The sequence below is a fragment of the Desmodus rotundus genome, chromosome 3 (genome assembly GCF_022682495.2).
Source record: "Desmodus rotundus isolate HL8 chromosome 3, HLdesRot8A.1, whole genome shotgun sequence".
NCBI lineage: Eukaryota > Metazoa > Chordata > Mammalia > Chiroptera > Phyllostomidae > Desmodus > Desmodus rotundus.
Window position 1 is genome coordinate 41,099,526 of NC_071389.1, and position 25,249 is coordinate 41,124,774.

At 42.0% G+C, this 25,249-nt stretch overlaps 1 protein-coding gene across 1 annotated transcript; it reads right to left on the reverse strand.

Annotated features, from left to right (window-relative positions):
* On the reverse strand, positions 1 to 24,882 carry LOC128780505 (cytochrome P450 2J2-like). Its single transcript, XM_053920832.1, has 9 exons — positions 24,608 to 24,882; positions 17,370 to 17,532; positions 14,613 to 14,762; positions 14,061 to 14,221; positions 11,673 to 11,849; positions 9,526 to 9,667; positions 6,931 to 7,118; positions 3,915 to 4,053; positions 1 to 429 (listed from the first exon to the last, which is right to left on the reverse strand). Exons 1-9 carry the CDS (start codon positions 24,806 to 24,808, stop codon positions 251 to 253), a joined length of 1,500 nt encoding a protein of 499 aa, XP_053776807.1. The 5' UTR covers positions 24,809 to 24,882; the 3' UTR covers positions 1 to 250.
* Positions 24,883 to 25,249: the final 367 nt, after the last annotated feature.

Consider the following 25,249-nt stretch of genomic DNA (forward strand, 5'->3'; position numbering starts at 1 on the left):
TCAAGGTCTGATGTGATTGATTTTATTTTACAAATATCATTGGGGGTGTTTTCTAGAAATACATAACTTCCTTAAGGCTACACTGGAAGAGATAAAACTAGATTTGAATCCAGTTCTCTCTGATTCCAATGCTTACACTCTTTGCTCAGAGGCACTTCCACTCCTCCGTCAGTTCAGAGCAGGTGGCCAAGCCTTTGGAGGACATGCCCATTCTTCTTGCTTTCCTTTCCCCTCTCCTTCCCTACCAGCTTCATGCCCGAGGAACAGCACAGATGCGGTAGTCAACTGGGGAGATGGCGAGGCCCATTCTGAATTCCAGGCTCAGCTTCTCATTGTCTGGAGGCTTAAAGGTAAATTTTTGCAAAAGGGTGGCGAAGAAAATAAAGAGCTCAGACTTGGCCAACTGTTCTCCAAGGCACGCCCGCTTTCCTGAAAGACAAGAACATAAGACCAGTTATGTTTCCAGCTGATGTCAGTGCCCAGCAGAGATTGAAATCTACTACATCTTCCAAAACTTCAACAGAGGAAGGGCCTGCTAGGCCCTGGGGCTTCCTGTACAGAGTCTTATGTAATCTGACCACCACTGGCCTTAAGCAAAACACAGAAAACATGTGTATGGACTCATTGCAATGCCTTCAGGTGTCTGGCAGGTGAAGGTGCAGGGTGTAGGTGATGATAGAGTGGGAGGCTTGGGTTGACCTAGTGGAGGTCTAGCCTGCAGGCTGTAAAAAATCAATGAACAAACAACAATGACAAAAGCAGGAAAAAGTTAATTTCTTTTAGTCCATAGAAGAGTACTATCCAAAAGTATAAGCCAGTAATGTCCGAGCAGGGATTCTAAAGTATAAGGCATCTGTCCCCTAGCTCACGTTTTCCTCCTTAATAGTCGGGGACCTTGCTGACATGGATTGCCCTCTACATGGGATCTGCTTCAGCTCCCCTCCTTGAACAGTCGTGATGCCTGACAGTCCTTCCCCCAAAGTGCCTTTGCTTCTAATGTGGGCCCTAGGCTGGATCCTTTACTCCACTCTCACACTTGGCCTTGTCTCGGCCACATCTGAGGCCAGGTATGTGAGTCCAGAAGTGGAGGCAGAGGCCTGAGATCCAATTCAACTCCTCCCACTTTCTAGACATGTGATTCAAGGCAAATTAAATTCTCTAGGCGTTAGTGGAAATGTGTGTTTACCATGGAAACTGTGTTTTATATAGTGCTTGAGCTACACACTGAATCCAAATAATAATATAGAGGGCAAAACAAAATATCTTAGTACATTTGCTGGATACTATTAAACATTCTAGTTGTAAAATAGCTTGTCAGTAACCTTGTCTCATTATAAAAAAATATCCAGAAGGATACAATTTAAAAGACTAATGCATGTTAATCATTTGGGTGGTAGCATTACTAAAATAGCTTTCCGTGTGTTACATTTCTATTCTGTGATACTTTCCACATTGTGCCCTTTATTCTGAAGTCATTAGAAATGTATAGAAAACTTGCAAGAATAATACAACACACTTGTTTCTCCTGAGTTATTTGACAGTAAATTGCCTAAATTACCCACAAACTCTTCAGTGTGAATTCTCTCAAACAAGGACATTATCCCTCATAACCACCAAGTCAGAAAATCACCATCATCTGTCTTCTCCTCAGGTCCTAGTCAGGTTTTGCCATTCTCCCAACAATGTCCTTCATTTAGAAAAGGATCCAGTTTAGCATCAGGAAGTGACTTTTCAGTGTCCATGGCTTTGGCACTTTTGAAAATGACAGGCCCATTATTTGGTACATGTCTCTCATGTTGCTCATGATTCGGTTCAGGTTGTGAGGTCAGGCATTTCTGGTGGCCTGATCACCCAAGTGAGGCTGTGTTCTCTTTGCACTCAGTCAGGTGGGACATGACTTTGATCTGTCCCATTACTGGTGACCATTACAGTGGTGTCTAGCAATTCTCCCCTGTAAAATTATTCGTTTTCTGTTTGCAACTAAAATACTAGTTTGAGCCTATGTAAATAAACCAATCTTCAATGAACTGGTTTTCATTGCTCTTTCTTGGCCAAATTACTAATTACACTAATGGTTGCCTGATCAGGAGTTTTAAGTTCCATCATTCCTTGTGCATTATTAGTTAGCATTGTACTAAAGGAAATGCATCCTTTCCTCCCTACTTTATTTATACACTCATTTATTTATGTTTTATGAATTCACAAATTCTTATTTATATTCAAAGAGGTAAAATTTGTTATTAGTGTTTTGATCTCAAAATACTTGGGATTTGGTTAGTAAATGAGCATTTGAGCTGGTATTTTCTTAATTTGGGGCACAAAAATGTTTTCCTGGTTCAGCTTATTTTATTTTATGAATAAAATTTCCCTCCCGCAGCCTGGAATCAACAATTTTCACCAGAAATCCTGGTTCCTTTCAGTGGATGACATTATGCAGAAACCAAGATCTGGGCATTAGATGAGCTCGTTGGTATCAAGGTAGTGTTGCTCCCAGGGCACCTCAGTGGGTAGAGCTGGGAAACCTGTGTATGTATATAGTGTGAGTATATATTTAAGTATGTACATCCATGTTTATGTCATTTACTTGTATATCTACCTATTTATCAAAAATATGAGTTCATATCGACAATGTCTGATTTCAATCCAACAGTACAGAGTTCACTCTGTTATCTCCCTTCCCCTATTTGCAACTTCTTCCCATTATCCGCAGTATGTTTGCTTATTGGAGCAGCGTCATGTGTGCATAACTTCTCTCCCTTAGCTGCCAAGGCCACGCTGTGCAGACCCCGCCTCATCATGCTTGTGCTCTGATGCCCAGTCTATGATGCTGCTGTTCCCTCCCTTTTGCAAATGCCCTTCTCACCCCACGTGGGCTCTAACACCCCACAGTAGTCACTACGACTCTCTCTCATGTGTGTAATGATTTGTTTTCTCGCTAAGTAATCCATATTTAGTGCAAAAAGGAAAAAAAAGTGTGAAAAAGAACAGTATAAAAAGATGCCATAGTTACATGCCCCAAGCCTCAGTTTCATTATGTATAAAGTGGTGACAGTAACACAAACCTTGTAAGTTGACCTAGAACAGGAACAGTTGTTTTTCCTACTTCATTCACTGTCATATCCTCGGGACTGACTAGTTGCACATAATAGCTCAGGGAATGTTTTTAGAACTAAGCAACTGGGAAGTTACTTGAAATCATCCATGAAAAATACCTAATTCAACACTAAGAAACATACTAAGAATTTTTGTTATTCATTTTACAATGTTGTAACACCCTTTTTGGAACTGGCCAATTGGAAACGAGAGAGTTGGCACAGCACCCTCTTTTGCACCATTCAAGTTGTTTACCATGCAAATGTATTACCTGGATTTATATAGAACGATTAAAATTTAGAGAGGCAAAAGGGGCCTGCATATAGAGTAGAGTCCCATCCAACCCAGCCATGGCATCCAGAGTCTCTCCCGACGCCTGTAATGATAAAAGTAGTAGTTCCTTTCCTTTTTCCTCCCCATCCCCGTATTATATTAAAAATTGGCTACAGTTCCATGTGAGTGGGTAGCCCTTACAAAGAACTTGAAACATTTACAAACTCTATAAAGATGGCAAGTGTCCAACTGTTTTGTGAGCAAGAGGTGAGGCCTGAGTCTCTGTCCCCTGTGTTCTGGGGGACAGAACAAAGTGAAGCTGAAGTCTCCATCAGAGGCAAGCAAGGGCTCAGGAAGTGAGGGCAGCCTGAAGCAATGCCAGCCCTGGGGATTCTGAGGTGTAGCAACAGTAGCAGGGAGTCACGCTGGGCAGGGCTATGTGGAGTGTGGAGACATTCCAACTAGAGCAAAGGATGATGGGGAGAAAAGCAGGTAAGGGCTGACAGAGGAACTCTGTATTCAGGCACTCTCATTGTTTTCAAACTCACCTATTGAGAAGGGCAGAAAGGCTTCCCTTTTCTTAAACTTTCCATTCTCCAGAAAATGCTCCGGATTGAATGTGTCAGGGGTGGTCCACTCTGCAGGGTCCCTGTGCAGTGCAGTCAGATTGGTGAAAAGCATGGTGCCCTGGAGAAGGCAGCAAAGACTCAGGACAGGCTTCACCTATGTAGCACACCTATGCAGCACTGACATGTCCCCTGCTCCCAAGCCAGAGCCTGACCATATCCTCACCCTTCCAATCCCACCATCTTCTGAGCCCAGCCATCCCCCTCCAACCTACCCAGGGCCCTAATCTTTGCCATGGTACAGCTTGCAATGATGGACAGAAAATGCCTCCTGGGAATTTACTAGGGAGTGTGGCTCCCCTTGACTGAGCATGGATGTTCTCCACAGGGACAAGGCAGTGTAGGACTTGAGAGAGGATGTGAGATGTAAGAGCTTTGCCAGTCAGTACTGTACCAACATCAACCCAGCTGCTCACCAAAGTGGTAACCATGGCAGTGCTAGCAAGGTGAAAGGTGTTCCATTCACCCCTGTGTCTCCCATTCTCTGCACATGAGGTCAGGTCACCCAGGAAAAGGAACCACTGTCCATGCAAGTACATGGCAAGGAAGCCAAGGTCCTCCTTAAAGCCTTCCTTTCCCTCATTGTGCCATCATGTCATTCTTCAGGGAGGCTGGTTGATTTTACTGCAGATTTCTCTTGATTCTGTCCCCTCCATCCGACGTCTGCTGTCATTGTCCAGGCTCTTTACTACCACCTTACTGTCTATACTCCTGTAACCGCTGGCTAACTGTGCTCCTTGTCCTCTCCCCTTTCAATCTGCTCCACACTCTGAAAGCAGAGTGAGCTTCAAATATAGGATTAATTCATGTCATACCCATCTACCCACCCACCTACACCTCGAACTTGAGAGAACCCTTCATTAGCTTCCCATCACTCTGAGGTGACAGATCCATTGTCTGGCCCCTGTCTGGGCCACCCTCTCTTGCCTGCACTACCATTACATTGGCCTCTTTCAGCTTCTCAGACAGCCCTGTTCCCACTCATTTCCATAACTTTTTAAATGTTGTTTACAGTATCCGAACGTCTTTCCTCCTCATTTTGTCACTGAGCTAACCCTTCAGAATCACCCTTATTCTGCTGTCCTCACTCAAACATCACTTCCTTTGGAAGCCTCCTCGGACCACTCCTGCTTCCACTCCCCTTTCTAGTCAGCCTTCATGTTTACAGAAACCTGAGAGTGTTTTCAGGGGGGCAGTCATCGTGGTTTCTAAGTATGTACTTGTGTGGTTATTTTCCCCAGAGTCATTTTCCCAGGCCTGAGCATTTTGGTGCTTAATGAACATTTGTTGACTTAATTAAGAATAACTGCTATTTTAAGTAATTTCTCTACTCAGCTCTAGATTAATGTTTTACATGCATGGCCTCCTTTTACTTCCACCTGTGAGGTAGGTTTCAGGCATTTTACAAATAATGAAAAGGAAGCTCTGAGATGTTGAATAACATGCCCAGAGTCACATAAGGAACGGAGGTAGAGCCATGATTTGAACATCGAGGCCTATCTGATGTCGAAGCCATGGCTCCCATCCTCCACTATGTAGTAACTTAGGTCTCTCAGTTCTCAGGATGGTTATTGAAGCTGACCCATTAAAAATCAGGAGTAGGACTGGGATAGTTCCCTGGAGATTAAATGAACTGCTATAACAATGCAAGCAGCACCTATGAATTAATTTAGACCTCAGCCTTCACCTACAACATGGTGTCAGCAAGGTCAGTGAATGCAATAGCTACAGGTATGGCTGCTTTTCCTGGGTCTGCAGGGACAGTGACCAAAACGTGTACAATGGGTAAGTCCTCCTGGTTCTGGCTCTAAACTTGTCTCCAGGAAGGACACATGCAGAGGTACACAGACAACCAGAATGGACACACAGAGGTCCACCAAGGTGGTGAGAAAGCAAGGGAGCTGTAAATGTGCAGTGTGCAGAGAGGGCACCAGAGGGCACAGGAGAGCTGTCTGCTGAGATCATGAACCTGGAGGGCAGATATCAGAATTTCCTTTGTGAGAACAACGAATTGGACAGGGAGGAACTGAGAGCAATCCCAAGAATACTCATTTAAGGTCAAAGTAAAACAACCCCTGGATAGAGACCATGATGTAGTATTGAAAAGGTGTGCCCGGATATCAGAAGAGATCTGGTTTTTGAACCCAATCCTCATCACATTGTAGTTGAGAGACCTTACACAAGTGAATCACTGAGCCCTGATTTCCCAATTTATATAACAGAAATAACAGACTTAAACTGAGAACTGATTAAGCATTCTGAAAGAGCCTATGTATTCCATGGGACATAGTTACTGCTTAGTAAGTGTTAGTTCTTTCTCTTCTTTTCTGATACTGAATATTGAGCACACTTGGATTGGTTTCTCTTATGGGATAGACACCCCCACCCCCACCCCCAAAGGGGCTGCAAGTAAAAGCTGAAACAACACCTGTGGGAATATTATGTTAGATGTTGGCGTAGGTGGTCTCAGTTGTCCCTACACATGTTACTATTCTATAACCCCAGCACTGTGAAGGAGAATTTTTCATAGTAAGTATGGCTAAGTTCCTAGTCCTGAAAGATGCTCTACCAAGGCAAAGAAGAAAATTCCACGGCAAAGTCTGGCTAAAAATGGCTGCCTGCCATACCTCCACAAAGATTCACAATTCACATTTCACAGCTACAACACAGACATCCCACAGCAACGAAAACCTACTCTTTGCTTACAAATTTTTGACCTAGGAATCCCCCTTCCCCTCCATAAGAACTGTTACTATCTAGTTGAACTAATGTTCTAAAGGCCACACATGAAGAAAATAATTAATACTGAAAGGAATAATATATGCTGCTCCCCATTTAAGTGAATCCCTCTGACAAGAATCCATGTCACTTTTCAGTTTCAGATTCCTGTCATTTAAAAAGACGAGCTTGAAGATGTGAGGCTGGAGTCCCTAATTACCTTGGGTAGGTAGTGTCCAGCCAAGGTGGTATCAACTGTCACTTCCCTGGGCACATTCAGGGGGAGGATATTTCCCATTCTCTGCACCTCATGGACCACGGCATTGGTGTAGGGCATGAGCTCCCGAGAAGCCATGCTGGCCTGCTGCGACTGGCCAAGCACTCTGTCGATCTCAGCGTGCACTTTTTCTGGAAGAGAAGAGAAAGTTCTATTATTCTATAACTTCCCTTGAGCCTGGTGAAGCTAAGGAATGGAGTACCTAGTATCAAAGTGCCGACCACTGCAGCAGGCTCTATGGACTCTTGTTTCTCAAGGTGGTAGATAGAGAGTGGAAAGCAGGCTGTGGGATCAATCAATTCTGGTTGAACATTTTTGCTCTAGTAAAATACTGCTGCAAGTTACTTAAACTCTTTGAGCCTCAATTTCCTCTTTGTATTAGTGAGACTGAATCTACCTCCATCTTAGGGATATTTGAGATTTATATTACCTGATTGAGGTGAGCACCCAAATAATAACAGAAATTGCTAATTGTCCCACGGTATGGTTTTTTTTTTCCTTTATCTACAGTAGGGATTTTAGGTGGATACCTGGTTATCAGGCCAAATTCACCATCTCCCAGATTCCCCATTTGACTAAGAGTGATCACGTGATAAGTTCAGACCAATGGAATGTGTGTAGGAGGAATGTTTAATAGTTGGACCGTGCCTTTCCACCTCGTCCCTTCTCCGTGGTGGAGAAGCAGCCTTCGTGGGGAGCAATATCTGCTGCGCCAGCGAGGGCATCGTTTTAGACACAACCCAGCAACACCACACTGGAGAGGTGGAGCCCAAAGGGCTCTGCAGAGTGTGGTCAACGTTTATACCTGGGAGCAATGAAGTTCTATTGTTTCCTACTTTTCTGTTCATTGAACAACATTTTAAATGCTGATAAAATACATGTAACCTAAAATTTATCACTTTAGCTTTTTTAACTGTACAGTCTAATAGTGTTAAGGATAGTCACATGGTTATGCAACCAATCCTCAGAAGGTTTTCAAATGCAGACCTGAAAGTGTGTTCATTAACCAACAACTCCCCTCTCTCCCCAGTTCCCCAGCCTCCAGCATGTACCCTTCTGCTTTCCGTTTCTATGAATGTGACTACTCTCGATACCTCACACAGTGGAATCACACAGTATTTGTCTTTGGGTGAGTGGATTATTTAACTTAGCGTGATGTCCTCGCGGTTTATCCATGTTTCAGCATGAGTCAGAATTCCCTTCCTGTTTAAGGCTGAGTGATATTGCATTACACTCCACACTTCCTCTATCCCATTTTGAATGGCTGGACACAGTTGCCACCTCCTGGACACTGTGACTGATGCTGCTATGAACATGGGTGTGAACTTCTGTCATCTTCAGCCATTATTATTTTGGAGCCTCTATGATAGAGACCAAGTCTGTATCCTAACTAAGCAGCTTTTAAACTTCAAAAAAAACATAATGTAATGCACAGTTGCAAAGGCATTCTGCATCGTGGCTCAGGAGATGTATATATTCACATACAAACATCCTTAGTATATGGGAAGCTCTCCGATGTTTTCTCTTCTATTTTTATTTTTGGAAAAAAAATTGGTTTTGTTCCACTAAATTCATGTTATATCCCTTTCATAAACTGGTACCCACAGTTTAAAAAACTGCACAATAACAAATCTGATCTCTCTTCTGGGACCTGGAGAAAGAAAAGTGTTTCCAGCAGTCACTGTCCTCGAATGAACTACAGTTTGGGAGGAAGATGTGGATGTGATGTGCAATAAACACAGCATGGAGGTGCAGTAGGTCATCTCCAGAGAGAAAGACTGCTAGTCATTCCCTATGGGACTGGACAACCTCGGAAAAGAGGTAGTGTTTAGCAGATTCCTCAAGCAGAGCTAGTGGCTTACCAGGCAGAACATTAAGGAAACATATTCTTGTAGAGGGAAGAGCTGGCGTAATGACACAGTAGTGTAACAATGACAATGCAAAGAAAATGACATGTGATTCAATGACCACTATGCAGCGTGGGTGGAGCTGAGGTTGGACAGGAAGTAAGAGGCACATCAGAGGACTTGATATCTCAAACTGAGAAGTTTGGACATTATCTGCAGGGCAATGGAAGACAGAGCTTCAAAGGAGGGAAGGCTAGGACCAGGTTTCTTTTCCTTCTCCCTCTTCCTCCCTCCCTCTCTCCCACCTTCCTCCCTTCCTTCGTATCTTTTTTTTTTTTTTTTTTGTATTCCTTTTGTATTGTCTGACATCTAACCTCCGCAGGAACAAAATTTCAGGTGAGGATGTAACTCGCTCCTGGAATTCACCACAATGACAATTAATTTCACTTTTTTCCCTGCTAGTTTTGTGTTTCCTGAGGGCAAGGACTCTGTGTTATATTTGTATTGCTGGGATCCATCACAATCATGACAGAGAAATTGCCGAATGTGCCCATTCTCAAGTCCACGTGGCCTCGTGGCCATCCTAGCCATCTTTCCAGTCTGCCATGCTCTCTTCTGCTCCCACCTTTGGGGCAGCACGCTCCAGGAGGCAGCACTGGGTGCTGGCTCAGGACACCACTGACATGCTCACCTTGGATTTCTGGGTAGAAGGCCATATAAAGCAGAGCCCAGCGCAGTGTCGTTGAAGTTGTCTCTGTGCCAGCGAAGAAGAGATCCAGGGTGGTGAAGATGAGGTTTTCCTCATGGAAACTGGAAGTAGCATTGCCCACATGCTAGAAAGCACTATGCTTATTAGTGGATTTAGAGGATTCTTGGTTACCATGACACAGAGTGGCTTCATCCTAGGGAGAGCATGTGGGAGGAGGGGGCCCTTGGAGGATGGGCTTTCCCATTTGGTGTCCTCAGGAGACAGTCTCATTACAGCAATATTGTTAGCATGGTCCTCCCCAAGTGCTGGAAGCTTTTGTTTGGGTGAATGAAAATCCAAACTACTTTTTAACGCCTATAATTTGGGAGAAACATTTAGTAGAGTGGAGAGAGAAGGTATTAGTACAGTGGGGAGATGGACTTTGGATCCAAAATTAGCCACAGCGTTCACTATTTCTGTGACACAGAGCAAGTTGCTTCACCTGCCTGTGCTTCAGTTTCCTGTTTTATAAAATAGAAATAACAAAACATGCCTCTGAAGATGACATTAGGAATCGTATGAGAGGCAAAGGGTACACAGCAGATACTCAACAATATTTATACTGATACTAGAAAGAATAATTTAATTCTATGTACAACAAGTTTTGTACCTCACTGAATCTTTTTCTGGTAGGTGAAAACTCTCTGAATCTACCAACCATTCCTTAGGACAGCCCATCATCATTACCACCTTCCTCTGAAATCCGCAATTTGTCAATATTCCTCTTAAGTGAGTCCTGTGCCTGCACACCATAGAGCAAGTGAAGTCTCCTCCTCTGAGCAGAAATCAATGTTTCTATTAATATCTTGCCAATAAGGTGAAATAAGAAAGGGGATGGGGAAGAAATCCACAATTCTGCCAACTTCCACAGGAGGAACAAATAACGGGATAGTCAAAAATTACACAACTAATGCGATGAAGTACATTCATCAGGAGTGCCGTTTGAAACACCACACATCCAACTTGGCTCCCCCCTCCCTATTTCTTTCCTACCATGTTGAACAGTGGGCCTTACAGGACCCCATTCGAGCCTTGAAGGTAAACTCTGGCGTCCAGCTCAGCTTCCCTTGTGTTCTGTCTTGGGGAAGGAGGGAGGGGTAGGTAATTGGGCACAGGCCCAAGTCATAATAAAACAAAGCTTGGAGGCTCAAATCTTATTTTTCCTTTTTTATATAGGTCCTTCAGTTATGGGTAGCGGGTAGAGACTAAAAGAAGAAAAGGCAGAAATTTTGGCATTCCCAAGGCCTCAAGCCAAATATCACCGAACCCCTATCTTTACTTCTGATTGCCTCATCCATCCTAAGGTAATGCTACTCCTTTTTTCTTTCCTTTTTTAAAAGATTTTATTTGTTTATTTTTAGAAAAATTGATGGGAAGGAGGAAAACATCTATGTGTGGTTGCGTTTCACACACACCCTACTGGGGACATGGCCAGCAACCCAGGCATGTGCCCTGACTGGGAATTGAACCAGCGACCTTTTGGTTCCCAGCTCACTCAATCCACTGAGCTACACCAACCAGAGCAAGTTAATGCTGCTCTTACACTCTATGAAATCTTGCCTCTATTTTTACTCCCCTGTTGTATGTTCAACCATGACTCACAAAGATGCCCATGTCTAATATCTGGAACTATTAGATGTTATGTGGAAAAAAGGGATTTCATGGATATAAATAAGTTAAGGGACTTGATATGGAAAGATAATCGGAGATTCCAGTGGGCTCAATACAATCACAGGAGGCAAGAGTGTTATAAGGAGAAGGTTTAAGGAGGGTAGCAGAGAAGATGCTACACTGATGGCTTTGAAGGTAAAGGAGAGGGCCATGAGGCAAGCAATACAGGCAACCTCTAGAAGCCAGAAGGGTCAAGGAAATGACTTCTCCCCTAGAGCCTTCAAAGGAGCCAGCCTTGCCAACACCTTGACTTGAGCCCATTCAGACTGCTTTCAGACCTATGACCTCCAGAGCTGGAAGAGAATACACGTGTGCTGTTGTACGCCACTAAGTTATTTGTTACAGCGTCCACAGGAACCTAGTACATCTCCATTTGTTCTTCAAAAACAAAGCACAGGAAACAGCTATGGTTTTCTCACCTTCTCCATTTCCTTGAGGTATGCATCAATAAAATCTCTTGTTTCATCAGGATTCCACTCGCTCTTGTGCTTTTCAATCACATGAGAAATAAACAACTTCAGCTTCTCCCATTTGGTGAAGAGTGCTTGGTGGGGTCCGGGAATGAAGTGCATTACCCATGGAAAGATATCATAGAGCTAAATGAGAAAAACAGAACAACGACGGAGATGTCATGGTCCCAGGCCCCTACTTTTTAAGACAGCAGAAGTGTTCCTCTTCTAGATCTTGTTTGTCTACACTCGGACCTTGACTGTTCTTCTCTCTCTCATGCCTCTTCTTATCCCTCCAGCAAAGCATTTCAGGGCTCCATGCAAAATATACTGTTTCAGAGCATTTCTCACCACCCCAACTGCTTTGTCTCCTCCAACAAACCGTCATCCCTTGTCTGCATGCTGTAACAGCCTCTAATAGTTTTTTTGATTCCATTCTTAACTCTATTCCCAGTCTGTTTTCCACAGAACTGTGGAGTGATCATTTAACAGTTTAATCCAGTGATTTTCAACCAGTGTGCTGCAAGAATTTTTAAAACATGCAATACCTGGTTATTTACTTAGAGGCATGGAACTCTTTTTCCTTAGATTGTAAAATTTTTAAAAAATGACAACAACCAACACAATAGCTGTCCAGTGTGAACGAATCAAAATTATACCTAGTTTTGTCTGATCAGCAAAAACTGTATAGTTTTGGTGCACCGCAGAATTTTAGTAATTAGTTTACATGTGCCATGAGATGAGAAATAGTGAAAATCGCTGTTTTAATAGGATCATTTCACTTTTTGTTTATCAGTTCTTCAATGATTTCCCCAAGACCCCCACGTAAACTGCTACATTGTTTTCTAGGCATCAAAGCTCTACATAGAGGGTCCCTGCACACACCTGTCACTCTTGGCCACCTTACCTTCTCCAGTCTGCCCCCACTGGTCTCTGTAAGGACATCAAGGATGTTTCTGTTTAGGCCTTTGCATTTGCTAATTCTTCCACCTGGAAGGCTCTTCCTCTGAAATCTCTGGAACTGTATCCCCTCCCTTCAATGAAGTGCTGCTCAAATGTCATCTACCTGGAGCAGCCTCCCCTAGTGATCCAATAGGTAGAGCACCCCAGTCACCCTCTTTCCATACCCTTATCCTGTCTTATTTTCCTTCACGGAAGTTAACACTCTTTTGTGAGATATACATATATATATATATGTGTGTGTGTATCTCCGATGGAAAGTCAGCTGGGTAAGTTCAGGAACTCTCATGACTTCCACTGTTCTGTCTTAATAGGAAGAGCAAAAATGGAGTTGCTGAGTTGGGGACTACCATGTCTGGAAGTGAGAACAAGGAATTCAAAAATAACTTCGACAAAAATAATAAAAATAACAGCTCACATTCATTACGGCCTTTGCATGTGCCAGGACTCACACTAACATCTTTCTCCATTTTGGTGGGATGGATCCATAGAGCTCCAGGCAAGGATGCTTGGCAGGAATAAAGAAAAATAAACTTGTTTCTAGATACCAGAGAGGCGACCTCAATACTCAGGGCTGATTTTTACCTAGACCTGCCTTCCAAACCCAGAATGGTGGCCGAGAGACCAAGAAGCTTCACGGAGGTTTTGACAGACTCACAGGCCCCCAGGACAAAAATGGAGTGCAGGGCCCACCAAGGAAGGGGAAAGGTTTGACCCCCAAATGCCTTTACCCTATGAAATTAGGAGATTGATGATACCCTGCTGATGGGCATGAAAAGAGGGTAACAGCTTTGGAAACCTGGCATCTTTTATGCTCAGGTTTATATATGGCAGAGAAATGAATGGATGTATTCACATGAACAATTGTACTAGAATGTTCATGGCAGCTTTACTTATAACATTTAAAACCTGGAAATAACCCAAGTGTCTCTCAATAGAGAAGAGAGTAGCAAACAGTGGCATATCCATACAATGGAATACTATGCAGAATTTTTAAAAAGAGCAACTAATACAAATGAACCTCAAAACAGGGTGCCCAGGGGGAAGCCAAGCACAGAAGAAAACTTCTGAGACAGGATGTCTGAGGTGACTGGGTTAGGGAGGGACATGGATGGGGGTACTCAAAGGCAATGACACACTTGTCCTTTTTAAACAAAACAATGTAAGTGCACAGGTGTATGGCATGGGAAGTTCACTGCTTCACATGAATGTTAAAAATGTTCTTTGCACATAGTAAATATTTACTTATGTTATCCACAATGCTATAGACACAGGTTGATTTCAAATAAGTTTGTGTTGAGCTCAATTTTAAAGGGTTATACTGTAGCTTAAAAAAAATCCTGTGCCCGACATCAGCCCCAGCATCTTTAACCAAGAAATGAAAAGAGAAACCCTTACGTGGGACCACACTGATGTCTCTAGACATATGACCTCATCCAGCAACTTCAGCATTTCCTGAAACTGATCATCCTGGTACTCAAAGCGCTCCCCAAAGGTGATGGAGCAAATAACATTGGAGATTGCATTGTTGATCTTGAAGTGAGGGTTAAAAGGCTGTCCTGGAGGTGGAAGAAAGGGTAGATCCTTTAGATTGGTTTGCTTCTGTTTTCTACTGAAAGTCTACATGACATATGACATCCTGAGGACAAAAACACACCTGAGACTCTGGCCACAGCATCCTAGCCTGTGTCGGACATACAGCAAATACTCACTTAGTGCCTAGTAAGTCAAACTGGTGACCAGGGTTTAAAATCAATGATGTCTTTAATGCCCTTCTTGTGCTTAATTCTAGAGCTCCATGAGGGCAGGGCCACAGTTAGGTGTTCAGTTATATCACAGAGCCCAACATAGTGCTGGGCACAGGACAGGCATGTAACTACTGAATAAGTACCAGTTCAGTGAATGACAGGGCCACAGTCTCCTGCACCTGTCCTAGAGGAGGACACTCACCATTCTCCTCCTCCATTGCCAGGACGAGGTGATAGACCTCCTCCTGTATGCGCTCATCTAAGCTCTTCTTTCCTAAACCAAAGTTCCTTAGTGTTGTGAGGGTGAACCTTCTTTGCTCCTTCCATATCTGGCCATTGGACATGATCAGTCCTGAAAAAAAGAGAGCCAGCATTATGAAAAGAAAGCCAACATAGGTTATGGGAATTTGTGTGAGATTGTAGAAAGGGAAAGGCCATTAGGCAGTTGAACAGTATTCAGAGCAATCATCCCAGAGCAAGAATAGAAGTGCTTGCATGTACTGGTTGGTGGCAATAACAGGCACGCTAGTAGTTTTTATGCATTATGTACTTTAGTACGCACTGAAACTCTGGGAGGTAAATACAATGATCAACCCCTTTCCAATTTTGCAGATGAAGAACCTGAGGCACAAGGGATAAAGTAAAGTTTGCAAAGACACACAGGATTAGTAAGCAGCTGAGCAGGCATTCAATTTCACGTGTACCTGACTGCAGAGCCCATGCCTTCATTACTCGTCACATAGTCATATTTAAGGATTGATGTTGTGCTACACACTGAGAATGCGCCCATAGGTAAGAAAATCCATATTTGTAAAGAGGCGAGGCTTTAATGAGTCTTATAGGAGAGGTCCCATCTAAGCTGAACCTTCATAAATGAAGAAATGACTGAAGAAAGCAGAGGGGTGAATATCCCGCACAGTCAAAGGAAAAGACAGCATCTTGGTGTGTTCAACAGACCATCACTTCTCGTGTAACATGGGTAAGGCCACACTCCTTTCATTCTTCACTTCTAGAGGACTCTTCAACTCCTTTTAATGTCTGGCTTTGGCTCTACTCTCTCAGTGGAATGGCCCTCCTTGCTGTCAAATCCAGGGTTACGTTTTAACCTCATCTTACTTGCTTTTTCAGCTACATCAGACACGTTTTTTTTTTCTTAAACACTCTTTTCCAATGATGTTCAGGACACTACACTTCCCAGATTATTTTTTTCTAATTCCCTGAAAGCAGAGAACGTCCTATATCTCTGGCTAGTTCATCTTCTACCCAATTCTGAAATGATGGAGTTTTTTGAGATAAGGTCTCCTCTCTTTACACTATACTCCATTTCTGGAAAATCTCACACCTAAACATTTAAATTACATCTATTGATAGTACCTTCTATTTCTATGTCTGAGCTCCAGACACATATATACCACTGTCTGCTTGACTTTACCAACTTTAAAGGCATTTCAAACTCAGCATATCCATGATGGAGTTTATGCTTTTCTCTGTAAAACTCCCCACCCAAGGCAAACTTACCTTGTCCTCCAAATGTCCTTTCTTTATATCCATATACCTGTTCAGATGTCTACATAAACACTTCATTCTCCCTCTATTCCCCCTTCTTCTAGGTCATCATGTCCTACTAGCTTTACCTCCTGAATATCTTAAGTCCATTTATGTTCACTGCCACTCTCCCAGTTTAACCTAGTGTACTGCCCTATCTTGCTACCTTCCTAGTCCAAGCTACCACCTTCTCTAACCTAAAATGCTGCAACAGTCTCTTGCTTCCTTTATTTCAGTCACTACATTGCAACCAAAACAAGTTTTTAAAATGTACAATGTGTATATGATGATTCCTTTCTCTATTGAAAACGATTTAAGAGCTTATTTGTTATTAGGATAAAACCCAAAATCCTTATCAGGAACTTGCATAAAGTATTCCTGGCCAAGCTCTGCAGCTTCATCTCCATTTAATTATTCCATTTCATCCCTGTTCTTGCCACATTGGCCACTTATTCATTTCCTCAAGTTCACTGTGCGTTTTCTCACATCAGGAAGTTTTTATATTCATTCCCACTGCCTGACTGCTTTTTTACTCAATTAAATTAATTGTCACATACATTAGTTTTTCCTGAATCCCAGGACTAGATTAGATAATCCTAATGAGTGTATTCTGCACATATCTACAAAAAGGCTTTAAATTGTTACAGTTGGATAATATAGTCTTTCTCTCTGAATAGAACTTGACTTACATAAGAACATGGATTTATTTCTCTCCCACACATTGTTTTATTGCTGGTGCTTAGCACTGTGCTTCATACTGCAAATAATAGAGTAGATGGATGTAGAGTTAATAGATAAAATATTTCAAAGAGGAACAGGAAGCATCTGATAAAATCATGCTTTGGTAGAGTAATAAATTTGAGTTTTTCATTTAGATTTTTAAATGCTTAAGTTTATTCAATGATAATGTAAACTATTCATGCCAAACTGTTTAAATGTACACTGGAAGGCTTGAAATAGCCTGTGGACACAGCCTTAATGATAAAGCATAAGGACCTACAGTCAAGGAGAAGAAATGACAAAACCAGAGGAAGGAAGCAGATTCACATCCCCGATCCTAGTGGAAGAATCTGCACTGGGAGACCAGAAGGAGACAATGTATTGGCTCTTGCAGTGCATCACGGAATGCTGCATTGTTTATCAAAGCCTGGCCACTTGTTTATCAAAGTGTGCACAGTGAGTTCACGCAGGAGACACAGTTTATTCTAAATCCCTGACATTAGGGCTGACCCAGTGTAATACTCAGAGAGGGAGCCTTTGTAGGGAAATGAGAGCATCAAGCTTCCACTAAACGCAGTAATTTTATAATGGGTGCAGTCTCAAGGGTGTGCTGGAGAGGTCTAGTCACAGAGGCACCATTAATAGACCTTAGAATTACTAAACATACGCATCTGACATTTGTCAAGAAACTTACCATTTTTCCTAAAGATCCGTTCTCGAATGGGGGTTACGGGGCGGTCGATAAAGTTGTGTCCCTGGTGGACAAGGGCCTCTTTGATTAGGGGCAATCCAGTTACAACAATTGTAGGCCAGATACCAAACTCCATGCTGAAAACGTTCCCATATTTCTTCACATACTGAAAAATAATAGTTAGATGCAAATATGCATTCTTTGCATGTCTGAGAAAGAAGGAAAGGTGTGTAGCTGGAGGACTTGAATTGAGAGCATGGGCATGTGCTCTCCTTGAGCTGACAGGAATGTTTCTCCCTGTTTTATTCTCCCCCTCTTCTCAACTACACTTGGATTATATCACTATAGGACATGTATATACCTTATAAAAGATTTTTTCATATACTCAACCTATATGAATTGAGTGAGCATCTTCCATTGTCCTGAAAATGAGTTATGAAGATATAAGTATAATAAAATAAACAAGGTCTCTAACCTCAAGCATCTTAGAGTCTAGTGAACAGAGAATTTAGCACATGTGGCTCACCAAAGAAGGCTGACACCTGTGTAGTGTAAGTCTGGAGTAGCAAGCACGGATTTCTTACTGAATCATATCTGTTTAAACAAAAGAGAAGTCCCCTTTCTCAACATGTGCTCTGGAAGACAGGAAATTCATTCCAGGGTGTGGCACAGGCATGAGGAAAAGCACTCTAGCTTGGAGCTGTGGGTGAATCATAGCTCTATATATCACTGGATGTGGGCTCCTGAGAAAATTGCCTCATTTTTTGAGCCTCAGCTCCCCAGCTTTAAAAGGCAGAATATGACTCCTCCAACAAATGGTTCTGTGAGGAAGAATGAGAGGAGCCTTGTGAAGGGAACTTTGTTTTCTAGTACCTGGTGCACAGCTGCTCGAGTCTCTGAGGAATGAATGTGCCCTGTGGTGACACAGAGGACCAGAGCTCAGAATCTGTGGGAGGAAGGCACTCCTGGTCACAAATGGACCCAGCTACTGGGTACCATGTTAAGCATCTTTCATGTTTTATCTGATTTAATCTCACAATACCCTACAGTAGTAATGATTTCCCTTGTCTTTCAGAAAAGGAAAATGAGTCGTAGCTAAATTAATGTAGCCAAGGTGACAAAGCTATTGAGGGTGGAAGGATTTTGCAGGCGTTGTGTCAGATTCAAGAAAAAGAACGTGCATCTCAGATGTATCCAGGACCTTAGAGTTTAGTGGGGTCCTTAGAGTTTAGTGAGAGCACGAGAGTGAAAGTGAGAGTGACAGAGGGGCAGAGGGGATAATGGAAGAGTGTGTGGCTGTGTCATGAGAATGTACAAAGGAGCAGGTATGTACAAGACGGGTTACATGACAGGGAACGGTCACCCATCAGAGTCTTTCCTGACCTGCCTATTCAAGAGAGGACTCTTGGTAAAGCCTGCCCCTGCCTCTGGTCTGCTGGTCCTCTGTCTAGGTGCAGGCAGGGGATCCAATAGAAGGGATCTGTTTCCTTTAGGTTCCGGGGCCCTCTTCTCCATGATTTCTGTGCACTGGTGCTCCCCCATGTGTCCGTTATTTCCCTTGACCCCATCACACCCGTGGAGCAAGTGCAAGGGATTTGGTCACATTCCACTACCCTTCTCCCACAATATATTTACAAAGTGACATGCTACTCAGCCACATAATGGAGGAAAACTCTACCCTCTGCAATGGCATGGATGGACCTAGAGAATATTATGCTAAGTGAAATAAGCCAGTCAGAGAGAGACAAATACCATATGATTTCACTCATATGTGGCATCAAATGAATAAACTGAACTAACAAGCAAAATAGAGACAGACTTATAGATAAAGGGCAGGCTGACAGCTTTGAGGGGTGGTGGTTAGGCGGTGGAGGAATCAAGAAAAAGGAAAGAGGACACTTGGACATGGACAACAGTGTGGTGATTGGGGAGGTGAGGGGTGGGTGGAGGCAGAAGGGGACATAAGGAGGATAAATAGTAATGGAAAAAATTGCAATAAAAATAAATATAAAAAATCAAGACTGAACTCAGTCCTTCCATTGTTCTTTCGGGCCAGAATCTTCCACCAGTCTTTGTTCATCTCCAGCACAGCATACCCTGTCTTGCTCGAAAGGGCAGAGCCAAGATTCCATCTCAAGCTACTCTGCTTCTAAGAAACTACAGGGATATCTTGTTGAATGCTGGGGTAAACTTCTTAGGCTTTACAAGAAGGGTTTCTTGACTACTTCAGCATATTCAATAAGGATGTTTTTAGAACAGCTGAAAATCTCAGATTATGCTAAATGACAACCTAGATTCTCAGCCTGTACTTGGAAGGGAGTCTGCACTCCATTAATATTTACTGAAGGAATTTGTTCAGAGTTCCATCTCTAGCAGTTCTACCCCCCTGCATATGAACCGTCCAAGATTACTGGATGACAAACTTTTATGGTATGATGAGCTGTGTAACATGGGTAGTTCAAGGGACCCCCTGAGGCCCTGGTGATATCCAACAACTGTTAAATACACTATACTGGTCATTGTGTTAATTGCTGTACATGGAAATAAATGTGTGACTCAGAGGGAATTTCAGAAGACTTTGTAAGATAGGCCATACTTTTTAATGTATAACATTAAACAAGTCATTTAAAAAACAGACAGTAAGGAATGGATGTGGTTAAAAATAAGATGGTTGAGAAGGCTAACAGGCTTACTTTCAAGAAAGTACATAGAAAAATAAAGAGAAAAGCATTAACATAGGAGCTATATGAGGGGCAAATAAAAGTACTAAGAGAAAGGAAATTCAAATGAGGGATAAAAATTTCAAATGTAGAATTAAGTAATTAGGTGGAGCAAAATAAATATTTAGAACAAAGAGCAATTACAAGTGGAGGGTGAGTGATAGAAGACTTGAGCAAGATTCTACCTGCTCTTTGTACTTACACTCCAGAACCATCAAGACAGAGACACAGAGAAATGGAATAAAAAGGAAGAGAGCACTAATTCTCAATCCCAGCAGCTGTAGGCGGGAGGACCCGCCCCTCTGAACTCCCACCAGCACTGAGCAGTGTGTGTGCACATGTGCGCACACATGTGCCTATCATTCCAATAGACAAAAGGAAAGTCTTTTGTGTATTTTACTGAGGTTTAACACCTTTCCACCAATATCTATGTAGTATTTTCTAAATGTTTCTGTTGATGTTTTCTGAACATTTTTGTATCAAAAAGTTCAACTTTTTAATTTATTGATATGTAGAAGCCCAAATAAAGTGTTACATAAAGGTATCATTTTATTTTTATTACAGAGGAGTATAAACAGACACAGACCAAGGTCCCATGGAGGTATTACTGAGAACTTGTGTGAGTGTGTGTGGGAGTATGTTGGGGTTGTGGGTGCAAGAGGGGTAAGGTTCTTTCTCATTCACTGAACTGTATTTTAAACCATCTGAAAGAGTGTCTATTGCTTTTATAGCTAGAAAGTAGTTTTATTCAATAAAGCAAAAGAAAAAAAGAAACTTAAGGAAATAAGAAATGAAATTTGATAACCGTGCTTCTTAACTTTTTTTTGTCATATAATCTTTTGAAAATTTAGTGTATGCCATGGATCTGCTCTCCAGTAAAGTCCCGTAAACATGAAAACTTACGTGTGCAGATTCAGGTGTTCACCAGTCCCCTGGGGCCCATGAACTCCTGATTTCTACTCTTCTACAGAGATATGGAGGCACCCCTGCCCATGGAGCACATATGGGAAGATCTCTGACTTCAATCTCCCCCACAGTAAGGGAGAGGCTACCCTAGCCATCCTCATTGTCCCTATCCTCATTCTTTCTAGCCTGATGAAAATGGAGGATGGAGTACTGTGGGGAGTCTTATAAGCAACACACTGTGTGGAGAGGTGGGGAGAAGGGGGAAGACCAGAATAGCACTGCAGGGGCTTTAGAACCTAAATTCACATTTGAACCAGAATCCACAAAAGTCAAAATTCTGAACATAAACCCATTGAAACCTTGCCAAAATAAAAGATTTACATAGTATCTAGAGTTATATAACATCATACACAAAATATCCAGGATATAGTCTAAAATTATTCACCTCACTAAGAATACAGAAATATCTCAACTTAATGACTGGACAAAAAGACTGAGATGATACAGGTGTTGGAATTATAGGATAAAGATTTTAAAACCACTATTATAAATGTTTTGGTAAACAAATGCAAACACTCTCAAAATATTAAAAATAAGAATTCTTAACAAAGAAAAAGGAAATATACATAAAAACCAAAGAGAAATTTTAGAAGTGAAAAATACAATAATGTAAACCAAAAAAATACTCAATACAGCAACTCAGTTGCCGAGGGGAAACAACAGATGAATCAGTAAAATTGAAGACAGATCAATAGAAAATTTGGAAAAAACAGAAAAGAAAACTTAGAGTCAGGGAACTGTGTTAGAAAAACAAAAGATCTAGATTTGTGCCATCACTGTCCAAGAGTCCCAGAAATAAATTCATATGAAGTTGGAAAAACTATGTGAGGAAACAATGGCTGAAAATTCTCAAATTGGAGAAACCTACAGATTCCAGAGTCTCAGTGAACCCAGTCAAAACAAAGAACTTAAGACCCAGAGATATCATAATCAAATCTCTGAAAACTAAAAACAAATAAAAAGTTCTTAAAAGCAGGCAGAGAAAAACAACTCATTGCTTATAAGATACAACAATTTAAATGATAGCAGATGTCTCATCAGAAAACATGGAAGCCTGAAATAAGTAGTACAACACTTAAAATTGTTGAATGAAAGAAACTGTAGACCTAGCATCCTATATCCCTTGAAAGTGTACTGCAGAAATGAAGGTGAAATGCATTATTAGATGAATGAAAGGAAAGAAAATGTTTTTCTAGCAAATCACCTCTAAAAGAATGATTAAAGGAAGTCCTGGAGATACAAGCAATAGTAAGAGTAAAACTACTCCTTGAGATACAAGGAGTAGTAATGGTAATACACTGGGAATGGGGAAAGGGCAACAGAAAAGGGTAAATAAATGGCAAAACATAAGAAACTATTCTTTTCCACTTGAATTAAAAAAACTGTGTTTCTCAATTAAAAGCAAAATTGCAATATTGTCTGATGTGGTACTCAATGTATATACAGGTAATATTTAAGACATTTATATTATAAACCAAGGAGGCTAAGCAGACCTAAACTGTCACAAGTTATCCATATTCCCTAAAAGTGGTAAAATGTTGAGACTAGGACCCTGCAATAATCTAAGTACACAAATTGCAATCTCTAGAGCAAGCACTTAAAACAAAATACAAAGAGACATACCCAAAACACTAAAATAAAATAGAATCCTAAAAAATTGTTCAAGTGACCCGCAGGAAGGCAGGAAAGAAGAAACAGGAATAAAAAACAGGAAACATAGAAAAAAATAAAATGGCAGACTTATGTTTCAACATATCAATAATTACATTAAATATATAATGCAAATTCAGCAAGTCAAAGAGATTGACAAAATAAAAAGATGACCCACATGTGTGGTATCTATAAGAAATTCATTCCAAATGTAATGATGTAAGTAGGATAAAGGTGAAAAAGTGGAGAGGCATAGACCATGCAAATACTAATAAAGAAAAGAGCTGCATTGACTGTTTTATATCAGATAATGCAAAGACCAGGAAAAAAAAATTACCATGGATGAAGAAGGATGTTACCTAATAATTTATGAGTCAATTTGCCGAGATAACATGACAACTATAACCTTTATTTACCAAGTAAACAAACTGCCAAATAAATAAAGGAAAAATAAACAGTACTGAATAGGGAAATAGACAAAGCTGTAATTATAGTTGGAGATTTCGACATAACTCTCTTAGTAATTTGTAGAACCCCTAAATAATAAATAACAAGTAAAATGCAGGAGGGGTATTGAAGAATTGAACAACACAGTCAAGCAATAAAAATCTAATTGACATATTAAACCCTCTGCCCAACAACAGCAGAATACAGCTGACCCTTGAACAACGGCAGGATTAGAAGCTTGGACCTAATGCACAGTTGAAAATCCACGTATAACCAGCAGGGTATTTTTTCTCCAAGCATGCTTGAGACTGTATCTGGAGCCAAAAAGCCAAACTTAACAATATTTAACAATATTTTTTAAATTGAAATTATATAAATTATGTTCTCTGACCATAATGGAATCAAAATGGAAATCATTAACCAAAAGAAAACTGGAAAACTTCCCACTTCTTGGAAATGAAACAATACATTTCTTAAACTAGGCTACAGATTTAGGTGCCTAGCTTTAGTTTTAAAATTCGGTGACTAATGCTGTTAGTGTTACCAGGTGGGTGTTCCTCCCAGAAACTGATGAAACCTTCTCCATCCACACTTGAGTATATAGGCATATGCTTAAAGTGCTCCAGGCATTTCTAGGGGATCTAATCTTCTTGCATATCTACTCTGAGTCATGTTACTATTGACCCTTCACTGTTTTATTTCATCTTCCAAAACCACCTACCACAGTGTTGCCTCTCAGCAAGGAAACTGTGTTGAGAGGCACAAAACCAGTTGAGGATTGTTGAGCAAGTGTTGGGCACTGGAGAAAATTTTAAGGATTTCAGAGTGGCCCCAGTTAGGGAGCCCTGATGGGAGATTATTGTAAAGAAGAGGAAAGAGGTCCTAAGGGTTCCAAGTGGCTTCCAATGGATTGTGAACTCGCTAAGGAGAAACATCCTGGAGCGCTAAGAAAATCTGAGCAGAGGAAAGACAGTTTAGAATATTGCATAATTACTTGGAGACAGGTGATTGCAGAACCCGAGGCGCTCAGCCATCAGCGTGGTGAGAGCAGTTCAGTTGAAAAGTGGTGAGGATTTAGGTGGTATTGCTATTTTACGCGTGGGAAATGGACCATGAGAGAAAAGGGCAGCTTTTTCCCCACAAAAATACCAATATTAAAGAGGACAAGGTCATCATATTACAATACGATGTTCTGATAACATTTAACAAGACACTGTTAAATGAGTTGAAGACTGGAATCTGCCTAGCAAACAATGGTAAACAGTTAACAATATTTCATCCCTAGAAAGGGCAGGTGGAATCCTGCCAGTTGAGGAAAATGAGGCTCCAACTCGGTTTTGCCAGAGGACTGGCATTAGCAGCAGAGCCCCCCACCCTTCCTCCCTCAGTCCCCGGAATGGCCCTCCACCTGCAGGTCACAGTCAGAACTCGGGGTCCAGCACCTTAGCCTGCTCCTACCTTCTGAAGGGAAAGATGTGGTTGCTTAAAACCCAGTAGGAAGAAATTCCCAAAGAAAGGCACACTCCTGGGCCCTGGCGGGTAGTTCTTTGGGAGCCTTCGTCTTTTGAAGAAGTTTGCAAGGACCAGGAAGACAACAGCACCCAGCAGGAGAGTGCTGGGATTGAGTGCCCTCCAGAAGGCAGCCACTAGGGAGCCCATAGCCCTGAACCTGGCTGGACCTTTTCGCTTCTCTGCGATGTGAGCAGGTGATTTTCTGGTCTGTCTCTGTCAGTGCAAACCCTTCAGCACTGCCTCTCCCTTCCCTGCCACACCTCGCCCCACTGAACTTTGTCCCTGAACTTCGCCCGGCCCCGCCCCCTGCCGCCAAGGTTGAGCTCTGCTCAGCTTCCACTGTCTCTTCCCGCCCCTCCTCCTCTCTTCATCCAGCCCTGCAGGGGCCCAGACGCCAGGCGCTGAATACCAGGGAGAACCCGCACCAGTCTTTGGAAACTCTTATCCTGGGACTGCTGTGGCTCTTGCTTTATGGTTTCAAGGCATCTCAGAGAGCGTCCCAGACATTTGAGCTCCGTGTTTTCCCATCACAGTCTCACACGAGGTGCTGGGATCTGAACGGTGCCCAGTAATCAGTCAAGCCAACAG